This window comes from Phyllobates terribilis, unplaced genomic scaffold, assembly GCF_046119375.1.
Source record: "Phyllobates terribilis strain yellow unplaced genomic scaffold, ASM4611937v1 Scaffold_11__3_contigs__length_659146591, whole genome shotgun sequence".
In the NCBI taxonomy this organism is placed as follows: domain Eukaryota; kingdom Metazoa; phylum Chordata; class Amphibia; order Anura; family Dendrobatidae; genus Phyllobates; species Phyllobates terribilis.
Genome location: NW_027362771.1, coordinates 530,250,086 through 530,275,475, shown reverse-complemented (window position 1 = coordinate 530,275,475; position 25,390 = coordinate 530,250,086). Strand labels below are relative to the sequence as shown.

Genomic DNA, 25,390 nt, shown 5'->3' with positions numbered 1-25,390 from the left:
TGCTGAGCAACACTTTCATTCAGTGTGTTCTGTGCAACTGAGTTGCCAGATCCTGTCCTGTATCATGTCTGTTTCCGCCCCTGGGGGCTGTATACCCAGGCCTGTTACCTGTATCTGTGACTTCTAGTCTGTCTCCGCCACCCTGAGGGCTGAGTTCCCAGGCTCGTTCTTGTATCTTGCTCCTGATTCAGTTCCTGTTTTAACTGTGTCCTAGCCCGTTACCTGTTTCTCTCTATGTCCGAACCTCCCCTTTTCCTGCAGTGTCTGAACCTGCACCTAACTCCAACTCGTTGTCTCTGAACTTCTGTTTGTGAGTTTTGTGTACACTCGCTACTTCATTGTAAGTACCTTGTGTGTATCTGGTTCAGCTTGTTCACCGCACCTGCTGTTTTGCTCTGCTCTGCTTGTTCACTGCACCTGCGGTTTTGCTCTGCTCTGCTTGTTCACCGCACCTGCGGTTTCGCTCTGCTCTGCTTGTTCACCGCACCTGCGGTTTTGCTCTGCTTGTCCACCTTACCTGCAGTTTTGCTCCGCTCTGCTCGTCCATCGCACCTGCGGTTTCCCTCTGCTCTGCTTGTTCACCGCACCTGCGGGTTTTGCTTTGCTCTGCATGTCTACCACACCTGCGAGTTTTGCTCTGCTCTGCATGTCTACCGCACCTGCGGGTTTTGCTCTGCTCTGCTTGTTCACCGCATCTGCGGGTTTTGCTCTGCTCTGCTTGTCTACCGCATCTGCAGGTTTTGCTCTGCTCTGCTTGTTCACCGCATCTGCGGGTTTTGCTCTGCTCTGCTTGTCTACCGCATCTGCGGGTTTTGCTCTGCTCTGCTTGTCTACCGCACCTGCGGGTTTTGCTCTGCTCTGCTAGTCTACCGCACCTGCGGGTTTTGCTCTGCTCTGCTTGTCTACCGCACCTGCAGGTTTTGCTCTGCTGTGCTTGTCTACCGCACCTGCGGTTTCGCTCTGCTCTGCTTGTTCGCCGCACCTGTGGGTTTTGCTCTGCTCTGCTTGTCTACCGCACCTGCGGGTTTTGCTCTGCTTGTCTACCGCACCTGCGGGTTTTGCTCTGCTCTGCTTGTCTACTGCACCTGCGGGTTTTGCTCTGCTCTGCTTGTCTTCCGCATCTTCGGGTTTTGCTCTGCTCTGCTTGTCTACCGCACCTGCGGCTCCGTTCCTGTATCTCAGTCTGTACTGGTCCCTATCCTGCCTGCGTTCCTACCTGCCAGTACCCACCTGTCTGCATGCCAGCCGTGCCAGCCAGTGCCCACCTGTCTGCATGCCAGCCGTGCCTGCTAGTGCCCACCTGTCTGCATACCAGCCGTGCCTGCCAATACCCACCTGTCTGCATACCAGCCATGCCTGCCAGTACCCACCTGTCTATATGCCAGTCTAACCTGCCTGTTCCTGCATTCCCCGGTGTGGGTCAACAGCCGTGACCGGGGTCTGACCTGGAGTAGCACCTGGTCCCTCTGCTCGGTTCACGGAGTCGACTGAGTTGCCGTGTGACCTTGGTCGGCCCGGGTTGATACTTAGTCACGCCCCTCCAGGCACTCCTCGGTTCATGGTCCAGTGGGATCACTAACCACGCTCACGCCAGTTAGTCTGGGCGCGAGCGTAATAGTTTGCTCAGGCCATGGTCACCGTTGAGCCCCACGGCCCTTCGCTCTCGGAGACATTTGAATTCTTGCCTGGCGAATACGTGCACCAAGGAAAAAAATTTTCTCAAGCTGAGGTCCAGGCGATTTACGCACCAGCCCAAATGGAGCTTTCAGCACTCATTCCTGCGGATCCACCACGGTACTATGGAGATCCAAAACAAAGCCGTGCGTTTGTGGAGCAATATATGCAGCATTTCAAGTTCTATGCTCACTATTTTCCCACTGATCAGGTTAAAGTAGCATTCATGATGTCCTACTTAGCGGGTGATGCCTTGAATTGGATCACCCCCCTATGGGAAGCATGGGATCCTATCGTCTCTGACCTGCAGGCCTTCCTAGTGGCCTTTCTAATGGTCTTCGATGACCCTAACCCTGAGGTTTCTGCTAAAGCTTCCCTTCCCAATATCCTGGAGCAGTCCCGATGGGTGATGCATGTAGGTAGCCCACCAGCTCTCCAGCCTGAAGAGACTGTTGCCCACACAGAATTCACACAGGATGACAATGCTCCACAGAATACTTCTCTTCCCAACCTCAAGAGGCAGTCCAGACGTGCAAGGCGTAGAGGTAAACCGTCACGCCAGGTTCTGTCCTCCCAAAGACCTCATGTTCCCCAGCCTGTTGAGGCAGCTACCCGCACAGAATCCATGAAGGATCACCATGTTCGTCAGGCAAAGCAGAGGCCGGAACTCAGTCACAAAATCGGATTGCAGTCCCGCTGCGGTTGTTTGGGACACCCTGACGGTCTCTGTCAAGCGAAGGTTGGAGAATCCCAAGACATTAGGCCTGTAGGAGAGGCTGACCTTGGCGTTAGTGTTTCCTCTCCACAGATGACCGTGACTGTCTCCGTGGCAAGTGAAGGCCTCGGATTAACCGGAAGTTTCGGGCGTAAAGCCTTGAAGAGTCGGTGTCTGATTCCCGTCCGACAACTCCAGAATCCGGTTTGGGCATTGTCAGCGGAAGGACGAGCCCTACTCAGAAACAGTCAAAATATGTCTGTACAAATTAAGCTCCAGATTGGAGCATTACACATGAAGAAGTTCACATTCCAGGTGCTGTCTGGTTTACCCACAGGTCGTCCAGAGCCGAGAGATCTAGTGCCCGCTCAGGTCTGGAGATCCTGCATGGTGTTTCCTGGGGGACTGCTGAGGTACAAGGGGTGTCCAGTCCCCATATCTTCAGGACAGTCAGAAGTTTCTTCTTCTTCTTCACCAGATCTGCTAGTCGTTGACTCACTGTGCGCTGAAGTCTCCGAAGGAAGGGAAGCGGAGGCATTGTCCCCACACAGTCTCGACGATTGCACCAATGATCTGGCTTTAGGCACCGCACCGCCTCGCAGACGTGTCATCTCAGAAACCAGACTGAAGTTGGTCCCTAAGCAAGGATCCTCCATCTCTAACAAATCTGGCAATAAGTTCATCAAGGCGGTGGCTACCTCCAAGTCTCTGCACCCCTCCAACCAGGCGGAGGACCTCCAGTTGCCTCCTGAATCCTCCAGGGTGCTACCTGATAACAAATGGAAAGAGACTTTTCTGCACCCTGTACCTGGTACTTTGCCCACTTCATCCAGTAAGCTTGGCAAAGTGTGCGTCAAGGCAGTGGTTACCCCCGAGTCTCTGCACCCCTCCAACTCGGTGGAGGATCTCCAGTTGTCCCGTGAATCTTTTGGGGTGCTATCCGATATTAACAAATGGAGAGAGACTTTCCTGTGTCTTGTTCCTGGTACTTCACTCACTTCATCTGTTGCTGAGGATGACTCGATGGGAGGAAGCATCCTAGTCACCAAGATGGTGAGACCAGTTTCGTTCCCTCTAGTGGACAGAAGAGGTAATCTTCTTGAAGAGAAGGATCGGCCTCCAAATTCTCTGCAGAAAATTCTTTTGCACTGCTCTGCTTGTCTACCGCACCTGCGGGTTTTGCTCTGCTCTGCTTGTCTACCGCACCTGCGGGTTTTGCTCTGCTCTTCTTGTCTACAGCACCTGCGGGTTTTGCTCTGCTCTGCTTGTCTACCGCACCTGCGGTTTTGCTCTGCTCTGCTTGTTCGCCACACCTGTGGGTTTTGCTCTGCTCTGCTTGTTTACTGCACCTGCGGGTTTTGCTCTGCTCTGCTTGTCTACCGCACCTGCGGGTTTTTCTCTGCTCTGCTTGTCTACCGCACCTGCGGGATTTGCTCTGCTCTGCTTATCTACCGCACCTGCGGGTTTTGCTCTGCTCTGCTTGTCTACTGCATCTGCGGGTTTTGCTCTGCTCTGCTTGTCTACCGCACCTGCGGCTCCGTTCCTGTATCTCAGTCTGTACTGGTCCCTATCCTGCCTGTGTTCCTACCTGCCAGTACCCGCCTGTCTACATGCCAGCCGTGCCAGCCAGTGCCACCTGTCTGCATGCCAGCCGTGCCTGCCAGTGCCCACCTGTCTGCATACCAGCCGTGCCTGCCAATACCCACCTGTCTGCATACCAGCCGTGCCTGCCAGTACCCACCTGTCTATATGCCAGTCTAACCTGCCTGTTCCTGCATTCCCTGGTGTGGGTCAACAGCTGTAACCGGGGTCTGACCTGGAGTAGCACCTGGTCCCTCTGCTCGGTTCCTCCCTGGTTCATGGAGTCGACTGAGCCGCCGTGTGACCTTGGTCGGACCGGGTTGATACTTAGTCACGCCCTTCCAGGCACTCCTCGGTTCATGGTCCAGTGGGATCACTAATCACGCTCACGCCAGTCAGTCCGGGCGCGAGCGTAACACTCTTGCCGGTACGCTGAGTTGTATGTGCAGATTTTCCACATAAACTTCCATTAGATGCGGAAAAGTTCATTTCCTCCTGGCAGGGGGGCTCTCAGTGCAGGTGCCGGCAGGTTCAGAACGTCATTATTCGGCAGCTTAGCCCTCTATCTGCAGGTTAATAGCGGTTTTTCACATGACAGGTTCCCTTTAATAGCTGCAGAAATTGTCCAGAAAATCTGCAACATCAAAACCTCACCAAATACTCATGGTGTGCACACAGCCTAAAACTATAGCGTGGGCGTACGCCCTATCACCGGCTCTTGCTCTTACCCCCGTGGATCAAGCACAGGCTGCAGGCATGGGGACACAAATTTATTTATTTTTTATTACAAAGTTTTGAATTTTTTTTTAGAATCATAATAAATAAATAAAACTTTTTACGTTTATTATCACCGGCATCGTCGTGACCCTGGAGAATCATGTTTTCAGGTAATTTTTACTATACAGTGACCGATGTAAAATCAAAACCCAAAAAAACAAATGGCCGAATTATAGTGTTCTGTTTCTTTTTAATTATTTCACTACACTTGGAAATTTTTTCCCCTTTTTAATGTCATCCAAAACGACAACTCGTAAGCCCTGATAATATGGCTTATGAAGACAGGAAAATAAAAAAAGTTATGGTTCCATGAAGAGAAAAAAAAAATTAAAAGTACAATAATAAAAATTTCCCCGATCCTTAAGGGGTTAAAATAAATCTTGCAGCACCCCTCTAAAGTTATGTTTGTTTCACCAAGCACTAGGTGGCGCTGTGACCACACCAATAAATAAACGAGGCGCCACTAGAGGCCGCTGTGCAAGATCAAGGACAAGTCAGAGACGCTGAACTAGAGGAGACCGGTCTGTCCCGTAACAAGGTCTCCAGGGAAAGTGTACCAGCGCCACAGACAGACAGCCCGCAGGCTCCTGTGTAAGACACGTACCGCCCGGGTACCAAGCGGCTTAGAAATAGCTGCTCAACTGCAGGCCCCAGCCATCCCCGCCGCCCGGTGCACGCCGGGAAGTGTAGTCTCCGACCAGCTGTAGCGCTTTTGATGACCTTTTATACAGTTATATTGTGTTTTTTTTTGTGACGGTGCCTCATTAGTTCTGCCACTCTCCATAGTAGTATCCTAAATTAATGGGGGCGGTTAATCTAGACGAGAACAGTTACTCTGGACTAGTTTCCATCCCAGCCAATCAGATTCCAGCTCTTATTTCTCACTAACTCTTAGGAAGATGAAAGCTGATATAGTTTTCAGAAACTCCACCCCCCCCCCCCCAAAAAAAAAGCCTGACGTGTGTGTGTGTGTGTGTGTGTGTGCACGCTCTGGCCCCGCTGCTCGGTAGTCCAGGGCCGTGCGTGCGTGCCGGCCCCGCTGCTCGGTAGTCCAGGGCCGTGCGTGCGTGCCGGCCCCGCTGCTCGGTAGTCCAGGGCCGTGCGTGCGTGCCGGCCCCGCTGCTCGGTAGTCCAGGGCCGTGCGTGCGTGCCGGCCCCGCTGCTCGGTAGTCCAGGGCCGTGCGTGCGTGTGTGCGTGCCGGCCCCGCTGCTCGGTAGTCCAGGGCCGTGCGTGCGTGTGTGCGTGCGTGCCGGCCCCGCTGCTCGGTAGTCCAGGGCCGTGCGTGCGTGTGTGCGTGCGTGCCGGCCCCGCTGCTCGGTAGTCCAGGGCCGTGCGTGCGTGCGTGCCGGCCCCGCTGCTCGGTAGTCCAGGGCCGTGCGTGCGTGCGTGCCGGCCCCGCTGCTCGGTAGTCCAGGGCCGTGCGTGCCGGCCCCGCTGCTCGATAGTCCAGGGTAAATGGTTAAATGGCAGTAATTAGAGCTGTCTCCAGTCCCTGCTGTAACCCCAAGTGCACACGTTCAGTATTTTACCTCGGTATTTGTCGGCTAAAACCAGGACAAGTATAATAGAAACACGTCACCACTTCTGTCTTTCTCACCCACTCCTGGTTTTGGCTTACAAATACTGAGGAAAAATACTGACCAAATACTGATTGTGTGAGCGTGGCCTTAGAGTAAATTCTGCCTCCTGCTTGAATTGCAGAGCTGATCGGAGTCTCCGGGGACCCATCCTTCTCCTGCTTCCTCCCAACACCCGATGATCATGTTATTACTGGGATTGAGTGGAAAAGCGCCGTCAGTGCTTCCTCTTCTGTCCACGGCGGGAGTCCAGCACTGTGTATTCAGGTATGGGAAGGCAGAGACCATTTTAACCCATCTCTGCCTTCTCTATATTGTGTCCGGCTGTTTCTGGCAGCAGCTCCTGCAGTTGTTGACTCTGGAAAGAGGTTGTACAACGTTAGGCGGTCAGCAGTTTGTTCAAAATGCACCAGATTTATCAACCAGCGTGAGCCACTATGATAAATCTAGAGCTTGTTCACACGCTGCGTTTCACTATGTATGTATCATAACATACTCCAAGCAGTCATATGAATGAGCCTGAAACCATGACTCTTCGTGCTTACTTCTCTCCACTATTTTTCCTGAAGGAATAGGGCTAAGAGAACCTGTAGGGATGGGACCCCCACTTATCAGACATTGTGCTTGTAAAAACAGGAATGGAGGGGTTTTTAATCCTATTGTGTACTGCTTGTTCCCTAGGTTACCGGCCACCTCTGCAGTCTGCTAGTGGTGACCAGCCTTTTGAGCAAGAAGCGCAGTGACTGCAAGCTCTTTGGTATATCGCTTACCAAAGAAGCCTGGATCCGGCCATCTTTACTGCCCCTGTACTCCTCTGTTGTCTCTCAGCAGAGCACTCAGTTTGGGCCATCAAATCAGCCATACTGCTTGTCTGAACCTCAGTTATTCAGGAGCGCACCTCCCCCTGACCAGCAGGAGCCCGGGGGGCTGAGGAGCGGAGCTGAAGATAAAGCATGAGACCACTTGCTGCATGATGACCAAATATAAACCTGAATTCCCCGTGCAGACCTGCTGACTCTGGACTAGCCTGACTAGGATCGGACATTCATGTTTGTCTCTTTCCTTAGATTTCTCATCTTGTGATCTTGACCGCTGCCGAGCTGGATCCACCGTTCGTTGACGAGCTGCAGCTTATTGGGGAGGAGCATGAATTTTACACACTTGTATGTGCAGAACTAGACCACTTCTCCCAACAGGGAAACCGGAAGGCGTGAGTATTATTTATTGTGCTTTGCTTACATAGCGCCATCATATTCTGCACCGCTTTACAGATATCACTGCCAATGTCTCTGCATGGGTTTCCTCCGGGTTCTCCGACTCCTCCGTCCCCCCACATTCCAAACACTGGGAAAACATACAAACTCCTTGCAGATGTCTTCCTTGGTGGGATTTGACCCCAGTTCTGCAGTGCTAATCACTGAGCCACCTTGCTGCCCACACTGTATAGGCATGTCACTTGTCAGGGGTCCCAAGAATCTGGTCTTTTGGTCCCAGATGGTGGAATGTCATAAGACAATGTTGCTCCTATTGTATTATAGGCGTCTACCTATATCGATGATTTAGCGTAACTATAAGCTCAAATTGTGGAGCTGCTCCTTGTACCCTGAGACAGTGTCCATGAGCAGGAGGGGGGACGAAGGAGCTCAACTTTGCAGGTGATGACTCAGTATTGGGGTAGAAGCAGATGGCTGCAGACTCTCTCATCCGAGAGAATCGGGACGATTATGTAAATGACACTCTGATCAGGGTGTGATCCGATTCTCACGGATGAGGTGGTGGGAGGGGAAAGTCTCATTTTTTTGGCCTCTGCTCTGATACAGTAATGGCATCAAAGATTCATGTAAAGACCAACCCATCAGACAGGATACATAAAGGTACTTGGGTTTATATTGTGTTTATAGGCACGTGGCGATCATTATAACTCCAAAATGGTTATGCATTTATTGAGACATAAACGTCTACCTCCATCCCACTGCCGAGCAGCGCAAAGCTCGAGGGTATCACACAGTATACTGTCTGCAACCCGCCTGAAGAAGGTCTTGTTGACCGAAACGTCACTGATTTCATTAATATTCCAGGCATCTTTAAGAGTGCCGGATTCTTTTTCTTTTCTGAATGCATTAGATTATAGGGGTGTTATCAAATGCTCTTAGAGATGAGAAGCGATTAATGACGGAGCTCATGCCTCGTGTTGTACAGACCCTTCTCTGCAGTATTCTGGACACTCGCTCCTTATGATGGAGTCTCTTCTGTTACTACAGAGATTCCCAGTCACTATGTATATTTGCAGTCTCCAATCTCCCCCTGGTGACAACATTTAATTACTACAGGCTGTAACCTTTAGGCTATGTTCACACATCATGGTTTTTTTTGTCACAAATTTGCAGCAAAACTTCATCTCCAGGGGCATTTTGTTCTGTATTTTTCTTGCCGTTTTGGTGCATTTTTTTTTTTCAGCGTTTTTCACTGTCCTGTCTATTTAGGCAAGTACACAAAGTTCTGTGGAAAAAAAAAGAACCCCATTCTATTTTGCCATCAAAGCTGAAAAAACGCTGAAGCAAATTTTGGTGCGTTTTTTTTCACCACCCATTACTTCCTATGGGTGAAAAACCACTGAAAGTGACACATTCTCTATTTTCCAAAAAAACATGCAAGGCACAAAATACAGAACAAAAAAAAAACCCATGATGTGTGAACAGAGAAGTCTGGTCTCTCATAGACTTTGCTGGTACAGCAAAGGGCAGCTGAAAATCTGCATAAAAATCTGCAGCAAAAACCTCTGAAAAAACCATGATGTGTGAACATAACCTTAGAGACCTAATGGTAAAACTCTACATTAATCCCCTTCCTCATACATGATGTCCTGGTGCGTCATATGTCAGGTCCCCTTCTTTGATGGCCTCCTTGCCGCCAGGGGCTGCCTCCTTGCCATAGTTGTGGCAAGCTGATGGGTCCCTATAGCAGCCGGGGGTCTGTTGAAGACATCAGCCCCTAAGCAGAGCAATTGCAGGGTGCTGATGGTTTGCCATGGCTGCTGGGAGCTTCCTGAAGGACTCGGTCACTGCCATCTTGGTCCTCCACTGCAGCCCAGCCTGTACCCCCCCCAATGGCAAGAGAGGAAAAGGCACATTGCGTTTTATTTCTTGGACTATATTTGTGCAGAATAAGCACATGGCCATTACTTATTAGAACCATGATGGTAACAATGTGATCCTCTGTGGCGCTGTCGTTATAGCACTGGTAAATCTGTCTTGAAGTATTAATAAGGATTTTAGGTGCATTCCCATTTGTCTGCATTGGATTAAATGTGAGCAGCATAACTTTTCCTGGATTACTTTGGGTTAATATGCCACATTATTAGTTATCTTTCCATTGTTTTCTTTTGCAGTGTCCTGTTGTTCCCACCGGTCTCTAGCCGCCTCCGATATCTGATCCACCGGCTCACAGAGGTTTATAATACACTAACTAGCTTTTCGGTAGGCGAGGGGTGGCAGCGCCGCACTGTCATCTGTCATGCTAGTATCAGGTGAGAAGTTGAAAATTTTCTACAGTTTCCTGACTTTTTCTAGGGCGAACTCTTATCTCATTGTGTTTTAAAAATATATTGTCAATATTACATCTTATTTTCAAGTAATGGGGTACTCTTGTTTTCAGGAACTGTAGGTGCGGGTCCTAACAGTACACATGCCATTAGTAGAAATATTGGTCCTGTGCATATGCCCTAGAGTTCTAAAATGAGATTACGCTTTTTAAGGAGTCTCCTCTTTCCTTGAGCGCCAGTCATAGGTGGTGATACTTGTTCCTCTGTGACACCATGGTCTTTGTTCAAGGGAGGATCACAAATCAGTAGTGCCTCTTGGGCAGCCAGGGCTATAGTCAATCAGTTTTGTTATATACAAACAATAAATAAAAATGCATATATCACAGCCAGAGAAATCATCTCAACTAAAGTTTCGCTTAGATCTGCTTCTTCTGGGTCAAACTTGAGATTCTGCTGATGAAGTTTTATGGTTGTGATATGCACAGTTTTATCTATTGTCTGTGAGTGTAAGTAAAACTTTTGAATATATTCCTGGCTGCCGAAGATGCCATTTAACAAGTCAGAGTTTTTATTTGGAAATGGTACAGACTGCCATTATAGTATTATGGGCTTGTGTATAGTATGGGTTAAACATTAGTAAAATTAGCACGGCACCATATATATAAGGTGTGTATATACTGTTGCTGCAGGACACCTCAAGAGAATGGAGAATCCAGAACCAGATCTCGAGACGAAAATCGTGACCGTTTTTGGAGTTCAGCCTCACCCAGCAGAAAATGGGAGTCTGGCCGGGGAAGGCAAAACTGGCGGCAGCGCAAGGATAGGAGACCAGACAAAGAGCCTTATGCAGCCAGAGGAAAGCATGTGGCAAGAGGCAGAGGGGAGCATTGGAGGGGTCATGTAAAGGACCAGGGGCAGATGAGGGCACCAGAAGATGGGCAGTGTGCGCACAATGGAAATGGTGAGCTGCTGCAGAGCAAAAAAGTGTCAGGGGAAGAAATGCTGGAGGGGCAAGAAGAGGTTCATTGTGAGACAGAGAGTCAAGAGGCGAAGAAGATCTCAGGAAAGATGGAGGACAGTGCTTGTGACAGACAAGATAATTTGGGAATATGCCAGAAACTTCATGAAAATAAAGGGAAGGACAGAAGACCTGGTCAGGTAGAGGCAGCAGACGCTGCAGGAGGACCAAGTGACCTGGATATGAGACAAGATTATGTGGCTGAGGAACGGGCTGGGTGGTTGTCGGTCAGATCTGTAGATGACCAAGTGGTATCTGAGATAAGAGGAATTGCGAAATCACAGTTGGAAGAGGAGGAGGCAGAGATGAGCTCAATAACTAGAGATTTGCATGAGATGAAAGTGGTGGAACAGGAGGACAAGGAGGTAAGGGCAGAGGGACTTGAAGAAAACTGCAGGAAAGATGTGGCTCACGAGGAGGCAGAGATGCCAGTGGAGCCTAGGGAGGAGGCAACCATACCACTAGTGGGTCAGGAGCAGGCAGAGATAATGGTGATGGTTCAGGAGGAGACAGAAATGAGAGCAGTGGCTCATGAGAAGGCAGAGCTGTCAGCTGAGACTCGGGAGAAAGTAGGGATGCCAGCGGAGCCTAAAGAGGAGGCAACAATACCTGTAGTGCCTCAAGAGCAGGCAGAGACAACAGAGGTGGTTAAGGATGAGAAGGAGATGAAGGAGGAGACAATGATACCTGTAGTACCTGAAGAGCAGGCAGAGATAGTTAAGGGTGAGAAAGAGATGAATATGGAGGTACAGGAGCAGGCCAGTATTGGGATGGAACATCGAGGGGTGACCGAGTGTGGTGCGGCGCTCCCCCTGGTTGAAGCAGATTATGAACTTCAGTCCAGGAGTAATATGGAATCCGAAAAATACCGCTGTACAGAAGAGGAGTCTGCAGATAACAGTGTTCAAGAAAGCGCGCTGACCGTACAAGATGATGAACAGAAGATGTTGGAGCAGCTCATGGTGGAGGTGAGTGTTGACCACACTACCTGTTTTTGTGGGGACAATATATTGTGTAGACAGGCTGCACACACTAGTGATCACTGATGCCCATGGAGACCCTAGACGTGGTATCAGGAGTATGATCAAAGGTAAAGTTTCCTCCAGATGTGAGGTTGGTTTCCTAGAGAGCGTGCATCCCCAGCTACATACATCTGACTGTTTACATACATAAGCAGCACAGGGCCCTTTTAGACGTTGGTCCTTATTCACCTGTCTGATTAGTGGCTGAATATTTCAGTCTGTTACGGGTGCAATTCTCGGCCCGGCTGCAAGTCTCCTGACCTAACAACCTCATAGACATTCATGAGGCTGTTGGTTCTGGATTCAGCCATATTAAAGGCCAGGAAACAAGCCGCTATATCAGTGTGAATTGGGCATTAAGGCTTATTAAGGTCTAAATGCTCGTTCATTGGGTGATTGAATCATTTATGCCGGCATTAATATCCTCATTCTCGGCTGCAACACCGTCCTGCGTAAACACATGACATATTGCTGATAACCTGATATTCTGTGAGCATAGAAGTTTGGTCTCAACAGGACTTTAGATGACCGCGGTCCGGCTTGTACATTGACTGTTGCCTAAATGGGCCCTTGTGCTAAATTCACATAAGGCAGATTTTCTTTGGATTTGCTTAGGTTATGCTACCAGTCAAGTACAGTCTTGTATTATTTTTTTTGCTTCGATAGAGGGGTTAGGGCTTATTTTCAGAGGATGATATATATAGATATAATTTTCTCTTTAATAAAAAAAAATCAACATTTATTCAAATATAAGCGTGTGTGTGTGTGTGTGTGTGTGTGTGTGTGTGTAGATATTACGCACACGTGCGTATATACAGGGGCATGTGAAAGTTTGGGCATCCCTGGTCAAAATTACTGTTATTGTGAAGTTAAGCAAGTTGAAGATAAAATGATCTCTAAAAGGCCTAAAGTTAAAGGTGACACGTTTCCTTTGTTAATTTAGTCAAATATATATTATATTAGATTATATTATTATATTTCATCTTTTAAATTTTAAAATTGAGGACACAGAGGTTTTCTTCTGACGACTCTTCCATGAAGGCCATATTTGTCCAGGTGTCTCTCGAGTTGTGGTATATTGTTTTACTGTTCAAAGTCTGATAAATCTTTCTGGGGGTCTTTTGCAGTCAAGTGGTGGTTCTGATTTTCCTCTCTAGCAATCCTACTAGCAACTCACTGAAATTCTGCTTGGTCTTTCAGACCTTATCTTGACCTTTACTGTTCCTGCTAACTGCAATTTCTTAATTACATTTCGAATGGAGGAAAGGCCAACTTGAGAACGCTTTGCTATCCTCTTCTATCCTTCTCCTGCTTTGTAGGCCTCCACCATTTTCATTTGCAGAGTGCTAGGCAGCTGCTTAGAAGAACCCATGGCTGCTGTTTTTTTGGCACAAGGGTACAGGAGACTCGGTTTTTATAGAGCTGGGAAATTTGCATCACCTGGCCTTTCCTAACGATGATGGTGAACAAGCCATAACCCTAACAGGCTAATTAAGGTCTGAAACTTTGGTCCGTTATCTGAGCACACACAATCCAAGGGTGCCCAAACTTTGCATCGGCCCACTTTCATTTTTGTAATTTTTAAAATGTAAAAAATGAAAAATTATTTAGTTTGTATTTTAGGCAAAAAAAATAAAAATAAAGGAAATGTGTCATCTTTAACTTTAGGCCTTTTAGAGATCATTTCATCTTCAACTTGCTTAACTGTTCACAATAACAGTAATTTTGACCAGGGGTGCCCAAACTTTTACATGTCAATGTACACACTGCACATGCTGTACATACCAGTCAGTTCCTCCTAGACTCCCGCTGATAAAGCACCTTTGGTGACATCATGGTCACATGACTGATGTCACCAAAGACCCTTAACCCCTTTACAGCCCATGACGTATTAATACGCGTCAGTGCCCTGGGCTTTAAGAGCCTGACCCGTATTAGTACGTGATCGTGCGCGCACACAGGCTGTGCGGGCGCGATCGCCGCCGGGTGTCAGCTGATTGTCACAGCTGACACCCGGTACTATGTGCAGGGAGCGGTCCCGCACAGCTTCCGACACATTAACACCCGCAATGCTGCGATCGAATTCGATCGCAGCATTGCGGAGGCAAGGGGAGGTGATCGCAATACTCACCTCTTCTTCCGGCCTCCAGCGCTGTCTGCCGTGGCTTCCCGGGTGTTGCTATGACGACCCGATGTCGTCATGACAACATCCGGGTCACCAGGCAGCAGGAACATTGTTTGGTCATGCGCAGTGCACGACCACACAATGTTCTCACTGTGCAGTGCTGACTGCCTGCATAGCACAGGGATGGTGCTCCATCCCTATGCTGTGCAGGCGATCAGAATAAAAAAGTTAAAGTCCCAGAATGGGACAAAGTAAAAAAGTGAAAAAAAAAAAAAAAAAAGTTGTAAAAATATTTTTAAAAAAATAATCCACCAAAAATAAAAATATAATGTACCCATCAATAAATATTATTATGGAAAAAAAAGCTAATCGACAATAAAAGTACACATTTGGTATCGCAGAGTCCGGAACGACCGGACCTATAAAACTGTCCCACTAGTTAACCCCTTCTGTGAACACGGTAAAAAAAATAAATAAAAAACAAAGCAAAAAACAATGCTTTATCATCATACCGCCAAAGAAAAAATGGAATAACACGCGATCAAAAAGACGAATATAGATAAAAATGGTACCGTTGAAAACGTCATCTTGTCCTGCAAAAAACAAGCCGCCATACAACTCAATCATCCGAAAAATCAAAAAGTTATAGCTCTCAGAATAAAGCGATGCAAAAAAATAATTTTTCTATAAAATAGCTTTTATTGTGTAAAAGCGCAAAACATAGAAAAACTATATAAATGTGGTACCGCTGTAAACGTACTGACCCAAAGAATAAAGCTGCCTTATCAATTTTACCACATGCGGAACAGAATAAAAAAAAAAAATTCCTGAATTGTTTTTTGTTTATTCTGCCTCCCAAAAATCGGAATAGAAAGCGATAAAAAAAAGTCACATGCCTGAAAATGGCACCAATAAAAACGTCAACTCATCCCGCAAAAAACAAGCCATCACATGACTGTCTGCCAAAATATGGAAAAATTATAGCTCTCAAAATATGGCAATGCAAAAACTAGATTTTACAAAAAATGTCTTTTAGTGTGTGACAGCTGTCAGTCATAAAAACCCCATATGATTCTGGTATCCCTGTAATCGCACCGACCCGAAGAATAAAGTCGTCTCATCACTTATACCACACGAGGAACGGCGTAAAAAATAAACTCTCGGGTTAGGGTTGTGTTAGGGTTAGGGTTGGGCTAGTTCTAGGGTTAGGGTTGGGCTAGGGCTAGGGCTGCGGTTGGGGTTGGGATTTTTTTCAAAAGTAAGAAAAAAAGATGATTATATGGCGACTAGTGTTGAGCGCAAGTGCTCGCTACTTGAGTTTGCATCTTGTGCTCGGGTATGCACGGAGTATCGCGGGTGCTCGAGTGTCCGCCCCATATGCTTCGCGGCCAAAAAAACTTTGCGGGGATTGCCTGCCATGCTCGAGCGATCCCCCGCATGTTTTTTTTGGGTGTCTAATAACCGTGAAACATGCGGGGCAGGGACTCGAGCGTCACTCGACCACACGCAGTACATGGTGCATACCTGAGTACCCGATGCAAACTCAAGTAGCGAGCACTTGCGCTCAAGACTAATGACAACTTATTCAATATGATGACTTAATGTTATCAAATTCTGTGTCGTACCTCTGGGTTCAAAATGTTCACTATACCCCTTAATAAAATCCTTGAGGGGTATAGTTTCCAAAATGGGGTCACTTGTGGGGGAGCGCCACTGTTTAGGCACATCAGGGACATTGTTCCAATTTGTTAGCGGACACCATGTTGCTTTTGGAGAGCCCCTGTGTGCCTAAACATTGGAGCTCCCCCACAAGTGACCCCCATTTTGGAAACTAGACCCCCCCCCCCCCCCCCCAAGGCACTTATCTAGATGCATAGTGAGCACTTGGAACCCCCAGGTGCTTCACAAATTGATTAGTAAAAATGAAAAAGTGGAAAAGAAAAATACTTTTTCATTTTTACGAATCAATTTGTGAAGCACCTGGGGGTTCCAAGTGCTCACTATGCATCTAGATAGGTGCCTTGGGGGGTCTAGTTTCCAAAATGGGGTCACTTGTGGGGGGTTTCCGCTGTTTAGGCACATCAGGGGCTCTCCAAACGCAACATGGCGTCTGCTAATTATTCAAGCAAATTTTACAATCATAAAGTCAAATGGCGCTCCTTCCCTTCCGAGCCCTGCCGTGCGCCCAAACAGTGGTTTTTCCCCACATATGGGGTATATGCATGCCCAGGGTAAATTGCACAACAAATTTTGGGGTCCATTCTTTTTCTAGTTACCCCTGTGAAAATAAAAAAAATTGGGTCTAAAGTAACATTTTTGTGAAAAAAGTTAAATGTTCATTTTTTTCTTCCACATTCCAAAAATTCCTGTGAAGCACCTGAAGGGTTAATAAACTTCTTGAATGTGGTTTTGAGCACCTTGAGGAGTGCAGTTTTTAGAATGGTGTCACTTTTGGGTATTTTCTGTCATAAAGACCTCTCAAAGTGACTTCAAATGTGATGTGGTCCCAAAAAAAAAAAAAAAAATGGTTTTGTACATTTTGTTGGAAAAATGAGAAATCGCTGGTCAACTTTTAACCCTTATAGCTCCCTAACAAAAAAAAAATTTTGGTTCCAAAATTGTGCTGATGTAAAGTAGACATGTGGGAAATTAACTATTTTGTGTGACATATCTCTCTGATTTAGGGGCATAAAAACTCAAATTTTGAAATTTGCCAAATTTCCATTTTTTTCACAAATAAACGCAAGTGATATTGAAGAAATTTTACCACTATCATGAAGTACAATATGTCACGAAAAAACAATCTCAGAATCAGGGGAATCCGTTGAAGCGTTCCAAAGTAATTACCTCATAAAGTGACAGTGGTCAGAATTGTACAAATTGGCCTGGTCCTTAACGTGCAAACCACCCTCGGGGGTAAAGGGGTTAAAGGAGTATTCCCGTCTCCAAGATCCTATTCCAATATGTAGTAGATGTAATATTAGCAAATACCTTGGCTTACAAATGTAGTATAGTTTTTCTGATTCGCTATGTCTTTCCTCATGTGCAAACACTGCAGGACCTTTTGGTATCCATGGTTACAACCACTGATATAGTGACAGCTAGTGGTCGTAACCATGGATACCTAAGGTCCTGCAATGTCTGCACATGAGCAAAGGCATCGCGAATCAGAAAAACTATACTACATTTGTAAGTGGAGGTATTTGCTAATCCATATATACTGGGATACATATTGGGATAGGATCTTGGAGATGGGAATACCCCTTTTTAAGCAGTGTTAACCTTTTAGAAAAGAAACGCTGGGGGGCCCTGGGCAATTTCCCAGTTTGTTCCCACCACCCCCCTTATATGTTGGCCCTAACTGTAACTAGAAATTATTTTATATTTCAAGTATACTCGTAAAATCCTGCTAGCTCTTATTTTCTGGGAAAAGTGGGAAAATATATCTCTGCATGGAAAATGTAAGTAACTTGTGGAAGATATTTGAAAAACCTAAGAACGCGGCCGATTTTTTTTTTTTTTTTTTTTTTTTTTTTTTTTTTTTTAATGTATAGCCCTTTCCTTTTGTTTGTTCTGTGGGTTTTTTTATTTTAGAAATGTCATGGATTTTGACTGGAATTCTTTTCACGGGTAAAATCAGTTATATGCAGATTAACCACAGATCTAAGGAATCTTCCTGCCTGTTGCAAACTCGTCTAATCATTTTTAAAGATTTCCTTCATTGAATTTTAATTTATTTGCAAAATTCAAATAGTTTCTCCGTGGAACGTGGCGTCGGCTATGGTTGAGGAGCATCTGAATGTGTTTTAATTGCTCTAATGAGTCTCAAAAGCCATTTCCTGACAGTATTAGTGATCCAGGGAAATATTGTGGTTTTGGGTTTCTATCTGTGCCCCCCAGCACATGATATAAATAACGTAGGATTTTGTAAACCGCAAATCTTTAGAATATTGCGATAGTGTAGGTTAGATGGCGCCGCCCAGTGGTGACTATGAAGAACTTCAGGAGGATATCTATTTGCATGCCTCTTAATCTTGGTTTGCTTTTTTTTTGTCTTTGCTTCTATTAGATACATGCTAACGTTTGTGAAAAGGATGTCCACATACAGCCTCTTCAGGGAGATTTTTCAGAATTTTCTGAAGTTCAAGTGGATCGTGGGAAATATGGGCACATTATTGAAGTGTATGGCTTCTCTCCTGAGCTCAGTGCTGAGGATCTCATGGAACCCTTTAAGGAATACAGGTAAAATTGCTGATCAGGAAGTTTTATTGATAATCATATATTTATTTAGCAGCCAGTAGAATAGAACTACGATGTCATACCCTATTAGAAGATGCGGGGAAACAGGGGCAGGTATTCCGAAATGTTTGAATAAATTGACAGCTAGGTTTTACTTAATTGGGGAGTGACATTACACACTTTGACAGTGTCCATCCAATCCGTGATGACTGTGTGGGGAACACCCCTTTTGACAAGAGGAATAGTAACACTCACTTGTCAATCTAACATTCGAGTTGAAACAAATCTATTTGTATTGCCCGGTCCATCTGTGTCCGCTGACTGGGGGTCCAGAGAACTGCCTCTTATCTGATGGATACCCTTCTCCCCTTATTAGCCGGCCTGGCACGACGCCACGTGTTGGTCACACTGCAACGGTGAGGTAGCGCCAGGCCGGCTAATCAAGAGGAAGTGGGGAAAGTATTTCATCCAGCACCAGGTAAGAAATATTCAGATAAATAAACATGATATTTTTTTTGTAGAGCGTACTCCATTAAAAAATTATAAACCAAGAAAATATGAATCTTGCGTTTCGGACTAAACACTAGTCCTACTTGGTATATGTGTGGCTAAGCTCCATTTATACAGTTGGGGTATATGCACATGCAGCAATTGCACCATGCCTAACTGGTGCATGTGGGCGCCAGTCTTCTCCTAAATAAGGTATTGTAATAATATATCCTCCATTATTTGCTGCCAGTGATCCATAATGCAGCCAAAATTGCCAAATCACCATTTGTATGGGTAAAGCACTTTAGCTGGAGGAGAGCACTCAATTGCCTCTGTAGAGTCTATGCAGAAATATCTGTGGCTGATTGGCCACATGGGGGCGCTATTTCTGCAAAACATGCATGGATTCTGCAAAAGCAAGTCAGATGGGGGAGTGGAGAGGGAATGCAACACTATAGAGTAATTGCATCCCTCTCTCTGTGCCCTTGTAATGCCATGGGACATGGCATGCCCGGCCTCTGTAGTGTTGTAAGATGGGGCTCCCCCTCGTACATAATGGCTGCCAGACACTGTCCTGGCACAAGAGGAGACAGAAGTACGAGCTGCTGGAATGGCAGGATATTGCCAGCAATAATGGTCTGTATCACTGAACCTGGGATACTTCGGAATAGACTAGTTATTTTTTCCAGTTTTATGAAACCATATGAGTTTATGCAGTTTAATGGCTGTCAGATCATTTCTAGGAATTTTATTGCACAATTTGTTCCTCTCATCAATCCTTGTTAATGCCATTGAATGAGGACTTTTATGGAAAGCAGCCAGTGTTATATATATTTTTCTGCTTTGCAGAGACAAAGGCTTCTGCTTGGAGTTGGTTGATAACGCTCATGCCCTGGGAATATTTTCCAGCCCTGTGGAAGGTGAGTTGTCATGTTGATGTGAACGCAGAGGAATGCAGTATGCCTAGAGAGCGCGGCCCGGAGGCGCCTTGCCTGCCACTTCTATGGATATTGGGTCACTCATTGTTGGGGTTTTTCTGTTCTGCAATTGTATCCATAGATGAGGCCACTGTTTAGCAATAGGTGGTAGCAGTCGTGGATGTCAATAGGCGATGCCTGTGGGAAATTGATGTTATGTGGAGGGGGGAGGGTTAAGAACCTATGAGAACCCCACACTAAGGACTCCTTCAGATGTCTGATTTTGTATTTTTTTTTGCATAGGAGTGGTATCCGTGTCTTTTACAGATGGCACTTGTACCCATTATATTCTATGGGACCATTCACATGTCCGATTATTTTTACTTTTTTTTTTTCCTCTCCCCTTGGACAGAATGGAAAAGACATGTCCGATTTTGATCCAAGGGTCGGCTTAAAATCAGCAATGCAAGTCAGTGGGTCCATGAAAAACAAAATCGGACCACACTCAAATGACATTCCAGTGCAGTCCGATTTTTCACTCCCTCTCAGAAAGGGGGAATTTTTCTTTTTTTTTTTTTTTAAATTTGTCTGCGTACGAGAAAATCGGAGGACCCTCGTACCACACTCTGATCAGAATAATCTGTCTGATTTTCTCATATGCGAAAAAAAAATTGACATGCGAATGAGGCCTGACATAGGGAGATGCATCAGTTTTGCCGGTAGACCTGTGCCAGATAAGTTGGCCAAACCAGCCAGCCAATTTTAGCAGGTTCAACTGATAGTTGGGAGGCCACTATGCACATTAGACTCTCACCTGAAAAATGATGTTGGGGTAGAACGTTCCAGCACTCTAGAATTTTAATAGCTGATCTTTCTGGTCCGGAGGGAGGGGGTCGGGTGCCGCTCACATTTAGACAACACGGGAGCCTTCAGTCAAGCCGAGTGTTGGGCCTCCAGTACCCATTAGATCGCTGTCTGCCAAACTATCACCTGACCGTTCTCTCTCAGCTCCTTAAGGTGCCAGTTTTGTCCGGAACAGGCGACCAATCTCAACTTCCCGTTAACAGCGCTCGAATGCTTAGCTGGACATTTTTGTATAGGGTAGTCAGAAACTATGGCAGGAGGCTGGCTGCTCTCTAACGCACGTGTGGGCACCTTAGTGCTGAGTGGAGGCCACAATGGGTGAGACGAGGAAGGCTGCAGTAAGTGGTCTATTTTCTAGATGAGGTCTTCAAAACCCACTTCCTATGTTTTCTACTGGTAACTGCCATGGATTCGCTGGATGCAAACCACACCACAAATCTGTGGCATTTCTTTGACATCTGGATTTAATCCCTAAAGGTGTACGTTCTTGCTGCGCAGCATCCAAGCTAGCGGGCAAACTGTGCCTACAGGCTCCTGAGATGTAAATGTGGTGCTGTGGGTGGGTGGAGATGACCCCCACAGTCTAGTAATATGGGTGCACTTCAGATCTAGTCTGTAATGGGTTTATTATGTACATCGTTTATGTCTCTTCCTAATTTGGGAAGTGTGTACTGTACATATGTTCTCCATTATAGGGATGGGGTGATGGCTAGGAGTATATACTTAGCCACTTTTCTTCTGCTGCCCATTCTTGGTATTTGTGGGAAACCCCAGTAAATGCCTGTCTGTATGACTGATATGTGGGAACATATGGCACCGCAGTTAAGTGTTGTATTTTTTCTCTTTAATATTAGATGTAATAACCAGTTTCTGTTCCTGCGCTTGATGTGAAATAATAGGACAGAGAAAAGCTGGCCACATCCATATGCTTGGTGCAAGCACCAGGTGCACGATACTGAGCTCGGGTCATAGTCGGATATCCAAAATGTGGTCTTCATGTTTGGGTGGTTACATTGCAATCCCATTAGATTCAACTATGAAAAGTTTTAGTCCATGTTGTAAATGTTATCCAGACACACCGGTAACCTATGCCATCTAGTTGTTCTCCTTAGTAAATCTAGGCCATGTGTATTCCTGCAGATGCCCAGCTAACGTGAAGGGCAACTATTCTTGCACCATCATGAATGGTTGTTTGGACTGGGATTGGTGCTCCATATTTTCAGAAGAATTTATGGCTCACCTTGTTTAGGGCTTCTTTTAGATGCGCCACTTGTGTCAATGGAGTCGTGTTTTTGGTTTTTCTTTTTTCTGGAAAAGAACGAATTTTCATGCTCTTTCCAAGGAAGTGTTGTCTGAAAGGCTTTCACTAAGACTTTTTGCACCATAAATTATTCATCCATTAAAGGCGTATTCCCAGAATGAAAATATATCAGCTGTCTAGTCTGCCTGTGTCTGCTGGAGAAGGCGCAGCGCTCCATTATTTCCAGCAGTTCCATAGTCAATACATGGAGCAGAGGTTGAGCATACGCACTGGCGCTCCATGCAGGATCGGACTCTGGATCACCAGGATTCCCACTGGTCAAACCCCCAACGATCAGTAAGTTATCCCCCTAACCTATGCTTATTCTGGGTATACCCTTCTAAGGATATATCAAGAAAATACTAATCATGGCTTTGCTAAAAATGACATATTTTTTGCCTTTTAGTGTTAATCTTTCATAGTATCCTAGAATGTTAGAGTTGGAGGGGACCTCCAGGGTCATCGTGTCCAACCCCCTGCTCAAAGCAGGATTCACTAAACCATCTCAGACAGATGTCTGTCCAGCCTCTGTGTGAAGACTTCCATTAAAGGGGAACTCGCCACCTCTCGTGGCCGCCTGTTCCACTCATTGATCACCCTCACTGTTAAAAAGATTTTTTCTAGTATCTAATCTATCTTCTCCCTTTCAGTTTCATTCCATGTGCAAATGAGAATAAGGACGATCCCTCTACACTGTGACAGCTCTTCAGATATTTGTAGACGGCTATTAAGTCTCCTCTCGGTCTTCTCTTTTGCAAGCTAAACATTCCCAGCTCCTTTAACCGTTCCTCGTAGGACATAGTTTGCAGTCCGCTCACCATCCTGGTAGCTTTTCTCTGAACTTGCTGCCGTGTTTTTGTTTTTTTATAATGTGGTTTCTTGGAATTTTTTTCTGAAATGCCTGCATGCAGTCTCCATGTACCATTTGCCTTCTTTTCCAGCCTTTGCTGCTTCCTGCCAGAAGCACCCAGCTATGAAATTCCGCCCTTTGTCTCAAGGCAGTCGCCAATCCAAGTACCGGGCTTATGAAAAAGCAGGTGAGGAAAAGACTGATAGTGGTTATATACTGCTCAAAAATTTTGCATATTTTTAACACCAAATTGATGCATTAAGGCCTATATACTCGGTGGAGCAAAAAACTGGCCACTTATGACCTGGTGACAAGTCCCCTTTGCTTTGCAATAGAGTAAAGCTTTTACTTGCATCGTTTTGTTTTCTGTATAATTATCCGGGGCACAATTTGCTTCCTATTACAAAGTCTGTAACCAGAAGAGCACGGAGTAATCCTCCTCCACCTCTAATTGTTACAGTAAACTAATAATTCCCAGCAGGGACACCATTTGGGGCAATAGTGTTATAGTCGCATATGTTACTACTTAGGATTTGGCCGATTGCCGCTTTTCTTATCTATGATGAATGCATGAAAACGTTACCGTGAATAGCACCACATGTCAATGTCCTGCAGATGCCTGAAGTAGTACCTCCCCTGCGAGTGATGTGGCGCTTCCAGAGTTTATGCCTTTTGGGAAAAGGTGGTACTTTGCATGTGAAAACATCTATTTTACTGGAGCTTAGTACGTGGATGACAGCTGAGACGCTTCCTTAGGGAGCAATCAGATGGACGAGGATCGCAACGCGCGGACTGACTGTCGGTTCTCCAAACCAGAGCGTGAGCCCACTCTGGATGGGCGAGCCACCGGCCAGTCCGAACATAGCGATTGTCAGTTATACAGCAATCTGACTCTTTCCTTAGACCCTAACTCTTGTAAATATCGCGATTCCTATTGAGAAAAAATTTCGGCAGGACTTGGTTTCTTCAGGCAACTTTTGCTATGACAAGCCTGTATAGGTTTGGGCTATTGCCCAGCAGCTGGAGTGAATCCCCATCAGACATCGTACTGAAGTATTAATGACAAAATTGCAGTCTTCTGCACCCAGATTTTTACTTGGAAGACACTGGTCCTGGAAGTGAAATATTACAGTAGCTAAGACTGGGTTTGATGCACGCATTGCTAGGACAATATCACATCTGGACATGTACAGAACCTCCTGCTTGTAAAGGTAGCCGAAATATATTCGCAGCAATTGGGAGGCGCAGCATCGCTCCCTGAAATCCCATGCAGAATGGGTTAAGTAAAACACAATTCGCATTAGTGATGTCTTGGATGTAGTAATTAATTCCTTCCTGCCCAGACTACTCCTCCCCGGCATGCACAGCTCCTAATTGCTTCTGCCTAAATGATTCAGTATGTGCTGCTCTTGTAGGTGAGCGCCGTCCCAGGCAGATTCCCTCACTGTACGTTCTCCCATTAATTCTGTGGATAAATGAACAAACCATTCACTCCTGAATATCTGGGTGACACCTCCTCTATAGACCTGATGATGGGACTGGGAGGTGGTGGAAATGCTCTTTAATTCACACTTATTCCACATCTTTAAGATGCTGAATCACTGGAAGTTATTATAGTAACGTCATCACACACATGAATTAAATCGGTGTCTGATACATGACTTTCTGCTGTCGGTCTATTCTCTTTTGAGGAAATCCTATCCTAATTGCATCAAATTAAAGAAGATTAGTGTATGTTTAGTCGCTGAGGATCATCAAGATGCTTCTCTAAAAGAGCGGCAAACTCTCATATGTAAGAATGAAGCTCCTGGTAGAGAAGAGGGGAAGTCGTCCTACTCTGCTTTCTTTGCTGGGGAAACTCTTACAGGTCAGACTCATTGGGCCTCAACTGCAAAATGTGTAGTTTACCCAGCAGATCTTTCTGATACTGAACGTGTGCAAATACCCTACAAGTGGATCCATCATCAGATTTCACAATGTAAACTGTATGCATTAGTAATAAATGGGTATTTTAGACCTGATGAGGTTGGTGCACTTACTTTGATTCTCATCTGAGTGGCTTTATCCTGATCTGAAAGCTTAGTCTGCCTTCCCAGCCTGATTTACAGTTCCTCAGTGTTCCTCATCCCCGCTGAGATCTTACACTGCTCAATACCAGCCAGTTGGGCAAAGAATGAATACATTGGACTCTCACTCAATAGCTGGACTCCTAAGATGCCAATCCTAAAGGGATGGTCTCATCTTGTCTACAGGGGCACACCGATCCTCAGGCTCATGGCCTCCTTTTTTTTTGCTGAGGGACCATGTAGTCCAGATTGACCATTTCAGACCAGTGGCACCTTTGCTTTGCTGTGTGTTCTGCAGTATTGGATGAGCATGGTGTAACAAGGTTCAGAGCAGCGCTTACAAACTGTATTAGTCAAAACTTGTAAGCGCTGCACTTAAGACTGGACACCACTTTGGTTGGTAACCTAGGCAACATGCAGTAAACAATTTTTAAATTGACACTGTTATTTAAAAAAGAAAAAAAGGTGCTTGTCTTTACAAGAACTTTGCAGTCATACCTGTTTTTGATGACAAAACAAACTCCATGTCAGGATTATACAGCCAATCTGACATGGATTTTCAAAGTAAGTGAATCTGCCTCATCAAGTCTAAGACTTGCTTTATAAAATATGTATTGTGAATTCCGGCGACCTT

At 45.9% G+C, this 25,390-nt stretch overlaps 1 protein-coding gene across 1 annotated transcript in view; it reads left to right on the top strand.

The window, feature by feature from the left end:
• R3HCC1 (R3H domain and coiled-coil containing 1) overlaps nucleotides 1-25,390 on the top strand; it is a 34,855-nt gene that overhangs the window by 8,820 nt on the left and 645 nt on the right. The window contains exons 2-8 of the mRNA XM_073654748.1: nucleotides 6,450-6,592; nucleotides 7,393-7,535; nucleotides 9,714-9,851; nucleotides 10,556-11,852; nucleotides 18,101-18,273; nucleotides 19,609-19,679; nucleotides 22,782-22,877. Of these exons, the coding sequence (XP_073510849.1) occupies nucleotides 6,450-6,592; nucleotides 7,393-7,535; nucleotides 9,714-9,851; nucleotides 10,556-11,852; nucleotides 18,101-18,273; nucleotides 19,609-19,679; nucleotides 22,782-22,877 (2,061 nt within the window). The remainder of the gene's footprint in view (nucleotides 1-6,449; nucleotides 6,593-7,392; nucleotides 7,536-9,713; nucleotides 9,852-10,555; nucleotides 11,853-18,100; nucleotides 18,274-19,608; nucleotides 19,680-22,781; nucleotides 22,878-25,390) is intronic.